The sequence below is a fragment of the Myotis myotis genome, unplaced genomic scaffold, assembly GCF_014108235.1.
Source record: "Myotis myotis isolate mMyoMyo1 unplaced genomic scaffold, mMyoMyo1.p scaffold_m19_p_1, whole genome shotgun sequence".
Lineage (NCBI taxonomy): Eukaryota > Metazoa > Chordata > Mammalia > Chiroptera > Vespertilionidae > Myotis > Myotis myotis.
In genome coordinates this window covers 50,546,715-50,555,871 of record NW_023416313.1, presented here as the reverse complement: position 1 = coordinate 50,555,871, position 9,157 = coordinate 50,546,715, and the positions used below count along the sequence as shown (strand labels likewise).

The window sequence follows — 9,157 nt, the reverse complement described above, 5'->3', positions numbered from 1 at the left end:
CCTCCCCTCACCCCACCCCACTCCACGGCTCCGGGGAGTGACGGACTCCCGCCAGCCCCTCCACGTCAATCAACCCTTCTTCTCGCACTCTCTGCACCTTGTTATTAATCTCAATCCCGATATCGCGCGGACGCCTCTCCCCCGGCCCCGGGGGTGTGAACGTGTGTGAGCGAGAGCGAAGGCACCGAAAGCTGGCGTTTCTGAGTGGCAGCCTCGGCCCCGGCAGCAGCGAGCGCAACAGCCACCTCCGCAGCGGCGGCAGCCCCGGCGCCAGGAGGCCAAGGCCAAGGCCAGGCTTCGCGCGGCTCTCGCAGCAGTAGCCGCGGCTCCGGGGGCTGCGGGGCGCAGAGTCCTCCGGCGGGGGCCTTCTCGGCGGCGGCCGCGGGACCTCCCCGGCGGTCCAGGGTCACCGTCCCCGAGGCCGGGCAGCGCGGCCCTCGTCCCCTTCCTTCCCCGCCCCGGCCCGTCTCCTCGCTTCCTTCAGCCGCCCTCCTCCTCCCCGCCGCCTCTGCCGTTCCTCCGGCGGCCCGGCCCGGCCCGCCCGCCCCGCGTCCCCTCCGGCCGGTGCCTCTCCCCCCCGGCGGGCTGCCTGCATGTCTTTGCTGCCCTCAGCCCCGCCGCCACCGCCGCCACCGCCTCCCCCGCCGCCGCAGCACCAGCACCAGTCGCCCCGCCGCCGCCGCCGTCGCCGCCGCCCGGACCCCGGCGCGCTGAATGCAGGTGAGGAGGGGGCGCCGGGACCCCGGGACGCCCAGGCCCCGCGCCCCGCGAGCTCGGTCCAGGCCCCGCCGGCCGCGCGGCTCCCCTTCGGGGCGGGCGGGAGCGAGGCCCGCCCGGGGCTGTTTGTGTTTGCGTCTGCGGCCGCGGCTCGGGGAGAAGCTCGGTGGGGGCCTGTGCGCGCGCGCGCGCGTGTGAGTTTCCCCGGCCGCGGGGAAATGGCTGCTGTGGCTCCTCCTGGGCCCGAGGCAGGGAAGGAGGTCGAGTGTTTTTGCGCCCCCGAGTAGACTCCCGAGTGTTGGGAAGAGGAGCGCGTCCCCGGGGAGATGAGGTGGGAGAAAGGCTCCCGTGCGTGGGGGTGCGAGTGGGGACTTGGGCGGGCGGGTGGCGGCCCGCGGAGCCACCGGGAGTGGGTGTGTGTCGGGCTGGCCCGGGTCTGTCAAAGGTTCCGGGTGTGTGTGTTTGCGCGGAGTGGCGGGGGGCGGGGGGGCGCGGGGGAGAGGCGCTCAGGGCCCGGGAGGCTGGGACCCTCGAGTGGCGTGTCCCTCTCCCTTGGTGGCCCGGGCCTGGGAGCCTCGCAGGTGAGAGCGGCTCCGCGGGCGCCGGGCCGGGTGGGTGAGTGTGCGGCCCACGGACGGCTGCGGGGCGGAGGGCTGCGGGTCGGGGCCGCGCCTCTGATCTCGCGGCCGCGGCAGGAAGCGTCCTGGCCTGCGGCGCGGCCTAACCGCCTCGGCGCCCGCCCGCCTCCCGCCGGCCCCCCGGGACTCCGGCCCGCGGCGCCGTCTCGGGCCCGGGCAGGTGAGGGTCCGCGGCGGCGCGCACCGGTTGCGGAGCGGCCGAAGGCATCGTTTGGCTTGGGAACTGCCTGCGGGCGCTCTCCTCGGCCGGCGGTGGGACCCGGGGGAAAGTGAATCAAAGCAGTCGCCTCGGGAATTCGCGGTGCCGAGATCCCTTTAGCCGTGTGGAGGGACTAAGTCCCTGTTTTCATTTTTCGCTGCAAATACTTCATGGTTGATAAAACATGGATGCATTTTTTTTTTTTTAAAGATAAACATTTTCTTGGAGAGGCGAGGGAAGAAATGGAAGCTTCCTGTGGTTTGGCGAGATTGGGTGGATTTTGTGCATTTGAAATTGTTTGATCCTGCCTCCTAGGGGGAAAGGCGGGTACGCGCCGAGCCCAGGCGGCCTTGGAGGAAGAGGAAGTTACTGGAGCTGTCATCCTCACCTCCGCTGCCCGTTTAGCTTGGGCTCTTGAGATGGATTTGGGTTCTGGCAGTGTAGCCGAGCAGTTTGTGCCCATTGGGAGCACGCTGCTACCTTTTAAATTCAGGAGATGCTGCCTTATTACCTCTAGGTGTCTTCATTGTCAATCAAGATAGTTGTGCGTAAACACACTTTCCCTCCCAGTCTCCAAAACCTAGATTAAGCCCCGGTTGTTAGAGTGTGCTCTTGAAAAGCTGTTTTGAGAGTAGTGTAAGTCAAATGCACCTCTAAAGAGAGATCTGCCAGTTAGGTGTACAGTGCATTTCAGATTTAAGTGTAAATGGTATTTGGATAATGATTTGCTGATTTACTTTATCTACTCCACCATCTTGCCATTTGTATCCAGTTAGCTCATCTAGCTAAAATCCTCTAGTTAAAGTCATGATATAGATTCGACCCTTGCAGGCTTTCTCTATATAAGGGCCAGAGATTGGTCCTTTCTGACCTGGACTCACAGAGAAATGTTGCATGCCGTTCACTGGGAGGTGGGGGTAAGAATGGTGGTTGAGGTGTAGGGGGGCGGAGGGCCGTTTTCTGTGGCCATTACTGGAAAAACAACACACATAGTTTAATGGAACAGAGATTTGTTTTACAGACTTCAGAATTCCCGACTGTGACATTTTTTCTTAGCTATTTGGCCTTAGGCAAAGCACTTAATGTCTTTCAATCTCTCTCAACTGCAAGAAGGAGATAATACATTTTTAGTAAGGTTGTCTCAGGATAGAATGAGTAACATATGTTTGACACATAGTAGATGCTTAGTTAAATATTAGTTCCTTCACCTGCAGTCCTTATGGCATTGAAAAACATAAGTACAAATACTCTTTTAATTATTGAGAGCACTATTATGTAACTAAGTTAAAAATCAAAGCAATAGAACATTTCAGAGTCCTTTGATATGCATAAGGTATATATATACATACAACTTTTAAAATGTATTTTAGAATTATTTTCTTTCTAGAAATAAGATTCATTAAAATACCTTGTGTACTAGTTTATAGAGACTATATAGTCTTACTTAATATTTTTTCATATTTTCAAATGGGCCTCTAAAGAGAGATCTGCCAGTAGGTGTACAATGCATTTCAGAATTAAGTATAAATGATATTTGGATAATTATTTGCTGATTTGCTTTACTCCACCATCTTGCCATTTGTATCTAGTTAGCTCATCTAGCTAAAATCCTCTAGTTAAAGTCATGATAAAGATTTGTCTCATTACTCTTTTTATGAGTTCTTGTTAATGTAGCCCTGGGAAAAAAATTAAGTTTGTAGCACATGCATGTTCCCATACAGTCAAGCATTAAAAAGGATCAAAGAACTAGAGTTTACTTTATGTAGGTCTACATAGTATAAGTGCCACAAATATTGCTATGTAATTCTTTTAGTTTATGTTGACTGATTCTGGTAAATAAAACTTCTTGGAATATTTTCCTGAATGAAAGCAAAAATCCTCTATCAACTTTAATAATTTAATATTTTTTATTACCCAGTGTGAAGTAGTAAATGTGCTGTCCTTTTAATTTTAATTGTATTGTGGAAAAAGTAATGACATGGAGTTTAAGGCAAAGGCAACAGAGTTTAAAGAAATTATTTTTGTGTTGTTTTTTTTTTTGGTGAAGGCAGGGTGAACAGAATATGGTAGAAGTTTCATTGTTTAAGTTTGTAATGTCCTTATTTACCAGTAGCAAGTTAACCAGTTAGGCTAAAAAAACAAAACAAAACAAAAAAAACTAACCACTTAGTAAGCACAGAAATTTCAATAAATTTGTGAAGGATTTTTGTGAAAGGTAGTAGAGACAAGTTTATTAGAATGCAAAATGTCATGATTTTTTAAAGTGAGTGTGTTATGGATGGGTGCGGATTTACAACAACTATAACCATCTGCCATATAGTTATATTTAAAGGAAGAATTCTTACCTTAAAATGTGTAAGTGGTAATTTTTAATACCTTAAAAAATAAAATAGAATTTTACTGTTAACTAGGTATTTGGTTTTTACTAGATACTATGAATCTAGTAAAATTTAAAGCACTTCATACTTTTTTAATTTGGGAAAATTTTCTCAGCAATATGAAAGTAGATGATACTGAACTAATATATTAAGACATGTGAAATTTGTTATTAATAGTGGAACTGCTTATGCTGTCATTGTTTAAGCCAAAGGAATTGCATTACATCGAAATCAAAGTGCCAGATTGTTTAGATTTTAACAATAAATGTTACTTAAATGGGCTTTTAAACAATCTTTCCAAAATATCCCTTATAAAATGTCTTTACTTGGAGGGAATTAAAATACTTCAGAATTTGTGCATGTATTACTTTGGGTAATGCTAATTGGGGTAATAAAGACACTCCAGAATTTCAGTGGCTTAATACATATAAGTGTATATTTTGCTCATATTTGTTATGGGGTGAGGCCACAACATTAGTAACAAAGAAACAGAATTTCCGGAGGATGAGGCCCAGAAATCAGGATTTTAAAAAGAGTCCCAGGTGATTCTAATGTGCAGCCAAAGTTGCGAACCACTGCTCTAAGGCCTCCTAGCTCTGCCTATTACCCACAGACCATTTCTTTAGAATCCCCAGACTTAAGGTGACAAACATCTGTCCACATTTCATTGGTGAGGATTTGTCACCGAGTCTTACTTGAATGCAAGGAAGATGAGAATATAGTCTCTGCATAGTGGACAGCTTGGGGCTTTTCATGAGGTTATTTTAGATGGTAGCACATATCTATGAAATTATGTCTAAAATGAATTATAATACTTAAAAATTGCTTTCCATGTTCAAAGAATAAAATTGGGGCAAGGGGAAGAGAAGGGAAGGTGTAGAGCCAGAGGAGGAGGAGGAAGGAACAGGAGCTTTCTTCATTGGGGATTTTGAATGCCAACTGAAATCAGTGATTTAAAGATACAGAAAGCTGAGACAACATTGTAATTGTATTTAATAATCTTTAGTGAGTTTCTCCTTTAGTATCCAGTTATTGATTGCCATTGTGGTGTACTGGATTTTGACTGTTTTGAGTTGTTTCTCTTTGTACTTTGAAATCAGCTGACTCTGAATTTCAGTTTCTGGGGTATAATTTTATGGGAAATGCATTTTTGAATTTTCTTTTTCTGTTGAGAAAGTATATATAATATATAGAGCATTATAGTTATTATTACTTTATACTTTAAAAAAATATCATTTCGGTTGACCTTACTATGTTTTATTGTTTGCTTTGCTGTTTTTGTAATTTTAAAGTCATTGTAATTATAAGACATGTTAGCCTTAATCAGAAAGAACAACAAAATCAAGTAAACAGCAAAAGCTTAGTTATTAACTTGTGCTCCTGTTTCATGATGAAAATACTACAACTTTCTTTATCTGTACTAACATTGAATCTCTAATACATTAAATGCATTTTATTTCTGAACAACTTTAATTCTAATTGAATCACAATTTATTCTTTCAATGCCTAGGATTCTTGTAAAGTGAAACCTCAGCTCTCTGGTCCACCTATACTTATTTTTCTTTTGAAGAGTTTGGTTAGGAATCTGGGAAATTTTATATATGTCTGTATTTCCCAAAAAAAGATTTTTGAGTGGTCTGGTTAACCTCTTCCTAGTAAATATTTCGAATATGTTGTATTTTAAGAATTAAAAACCTTATTTGAGGGCCCATTCTATACCCATTAGTATTTCAGTTCTAAAGCGAAGTATGAAAGAAGTAGAAGAAACCCTTGTGAGTAAGGGAGATAAAACAATTTAGTGATTTCAAAACAATAAACAAGTGCAGGTCACTATAGTATAAGCTGTTTATAGATATTCTGAGAGGAAGTAACAAAATGGAATGGTGGGTAGGTCGGACTACTTAAAGAAAAAGGTTTTTGGTAAGAGCTTTTTTGAGATATAATTCACTTACCATAGAAGTAGTCCATTTAAACTATATAACTCAGTAGTATTTAGTGTATTCATATTTGTGCAGCCATCGCCACAATTTTAGAACATTTTAATCACCTAAAATATAAATCCTGTATTCTTTAAAAGTTACTCCTCATTCTCCCAAACTCTTATTTCTAGGTAATCAATTATTTATTTTCTGACTGTTTATCTCTTCTAGACATTTCATACAAATGCAATCTTACTATGTAGTCTTTTATCACAGGCTTCTTTCACTTTGTTTCCAGGGTTCATTTCTGTTATGTATTTCATTCTTTCTATGGCTGTATAATATGCTATTGGATGGATATGCCAGCTGATCAACATTTGAGTTGTTTCTACTTTTTGTCTATTGTAAATAATTCTGCTATGAACATGCATATGTAAGTTTCTGAGCATATGTTTTTCAGTTATCTTGGGGATATGCTGGATCATTTGGTTCCTTGATGGTTAAACTCCAGACTGTTTTCCAAAGCTGTCTCACCATTTCACATCTCCACCAACAGTGTATATATAAGGGCTCCAGTTTCTCTACATCCTTTCCAACATTTGTTATCTGTCTTTTTGATCATAGCTCTCCTAGTGGGTGTTAAGTAGTATCTCATTGTGATTTTGATTTGCATTTCTCTAATGATTTGAAGTGTTTTTTCATTTCCTATTGGCCATTTGTTTATCTTTTTTTTTTGAGAGATGTGTATTTAGATCTTTTGACCATTTGAAAATTGTGTTTTTTTGTGATTGCATTGTAAGAGTCCTTTGTATATTTAATAGGTACTAGTCCCTCATCACATATACGATTTGCAAGTATATCCCTCAATTCATTGAGTTATCTTTTCACTTCCCTGATAGTGTCCTTTGAACAAAAATTTCTAAATTTGATGAGGTCTAATTTGTTTTTTCTTCTGTTGTTTGTGCTTTTGATGTCATATTTAAGAAACCCTTTACTAGCCCTAGTTGGTTTGGCTCAGTGGATAGAGCGTCAGCCTGCGGACTGAAGGGTCCTAGGCTCGATTCCGGCCAAGGGCACATGCCTGAGTTTCGGGCTTGGTTCCCAGTGGGGGGCGTGCAGGAGGCAGCCGGTCAATGATTCTCTCTCATCATTGATGTTTCTATCTCCCTCTCCCTTCCTGTCTAAAATCAATAAAATATATATTTTTTAAAAAACCCTTTACTAATCTGAGATCACAATGATTTACCCTTCTGTTTTGTCTTAAGTGTTTTATAGTTTTAACTTTTACATTTAGATCTTGGATCTATTTTAAGTTAATTTCTATATGTGGCCTGATGTAGGGAGTCTAACATTATTCCTTTGCATGTGGATATTTAGTTGTCCCAGTACCATTTGTTGAAAAGACTATTCTTTCCCTATAGCATTGTCTTGTAACTCTTGTTAGAAATAAGTTAATCATGAATATGAGGGTTTATTTCTGGACTTTCTGTTTTATTCCATTGAATTATATGATTTTCCTTATGCCAGTACTGTCTTGACTACCATAGCTTTGTAATTTAAGAAGTATTTTCTTAGTAATTCAGATTTCTTGAGTCCTCCAACATTTTTCTTTTTCAAGATTGTTTTGGCTATTTGAGGTCTCTTGTATTTCCATATGAATTCAAAAATATATTTTTATTGATTTCAGAGAGGAAGAGAAAGGGGGAGAGAGATAGAAGCATCAATGATGAGAGAGAATCATTGATCGGCTCCCTCCTGCATGCCCACATTGGGGAATTGAGCCTGCAACCCGGGCATGTGCCCTGACCCAGGAATTAACTGTGACCTCCTAGTTCATAGGTCAATGCTCAACCACTGAGCCATGCTGGCTGGGCTATTTCCAATGAATTTTAGAATTAGCTTGTAAATTTCTGCAAAGAAGCCAGCTGGGATTTTGATAGGAGTTGTGTAATCTATAGATTGATTTGAGGAGCATTGCCATCTTAACATAAAATCTTCCTATTCACAAACATGGAATCTTTCCACTTATTTAGAGCTTTATTTCAACATTTTGTAGTTCTCAGAGGTGTTTTACAATTCTTTTGTTGCATTTATTCTTAAATATTTTATTACTTTTGATGCTATTGTAAATTGAATTGTTTTCTTAATTTCATTTTTGGGTTTATTGCAAGTGTATAAAATACAATTGATTTTTGTGTATTGATTTTGTATTTTGCAGGTTTGTTAAACTTTTTATTAGTTCTAGTGGATTTTTAGTGGATTCTGTAAGATTTTCTGTATACCAAAGATCATGTCACCTGTAAATAAATATAGTTTTACTTTTCCAATCTGAATGCATTTTCTTTCTATAATTTTGCCTAATTATCCGGGTTAAAAACTCTAGTACATTGTTGGAAGATGTGTCAAGAGCAGATATCTTTGTCTTGTTCCTCATCTTTAGTCTTCCACTGTTAAGTATGTTAGCTGTGGGGTTTTCATAGATGCCTCATCATGTTGAGGAGGTTCCCTTCTATTCCTAGTTTGTTGAGTGCTTTATCATGAAGGGGGATTAGGGTTGAGTTTTGATGTAAGTATGAAATATGAATTAGAAAAGTGAAGATGCTATGTCCAGTAATGAGTGGCAGTAATAATGCTTAATTTGTTTGGAAAAGACAGACTAGCTTTTCCCTCCTCTTTTCTCCCCTCTTCCCCCCCCCCCCCCCCAGTTCTTCCTCCCCTCCTTCCTCCTTTAATGCTTTCTAATTGTCTTCCCATTGATCTATACACACATATAGCAGGTCTTTAATCCTTTACTGAAGATTTTCTGAATAATTCAGATTTCTTGAGTAGTGGAGACTGTTTATTTTGGAAAACCTTCAACTGTGGAGAGTTTTGTTCTGATTAGTTTGATAGCTAGGTTGGAAGGGGGAACACAGGAGGCAGAGAAAATAATACACAAAAAAAAAGAAGTACTAATCGTAGAATTTAAAAGAAGGGAACAAACCTTTGTGATACTGAGAATATGGCTAATGAAGAATTCCATGTTTACTTTGAACCTGACAGTCATCTGCCTTTCCCCCAAAATGTTTTAGCATCAATGGTTTTGTTTTTATAAGTTTTCTGAAAAATTTAATAGCTTTCTTTTTAGGAAATTTTGCTTTACAAGGTAAAGTTATGTTTCAATTGATGTGTTTATTACCTTTTGTTTCATTTTTATTGATTTCAGAGAGGAAGGGAGAGGGGTAGAAACATCAATGATGAGAGATAATCATTGATCGGCTGCCTCCTGCATGGCCCCTACTGAGGATCGTGCCCACAACCTGAGCA

At 42.1% G+C, this 9,157-nt stretch overlaps 1 protein-coding gene across 2 annotated transcripts in view; it reads left to right on the top strand.

Moving 5' to 3' along the window:
• The first annotated feature begins 178 nt into the window (after positions 1-178).
• The window catches only part of CNOT6L (CCR4-NOT transcription complex subunit 6 like), a 117,540-nt gene continuing 108,561 nt past the window's right edge, over positions 179-9,157 (top strand). Inside the window, exon 1 of one of the 2 annotated variants that reach the window (XM_036337327.1) lies at positions 179-720. Coding sequence is in view for 1 of the 2 variants with exons in the window: in XM_036337323.1 (XP_036193216.1) it covers positions 1,044-1,048 (5 nt within the window). In the remaining variant the exon portion in view is untranslated. Of the gene's footprint in view, positions 721-901; positions 1,049-9,157 lie in introns of those variants that run through there. The other variant, XM_036337323.1, reaches the window with a different exon arrangement.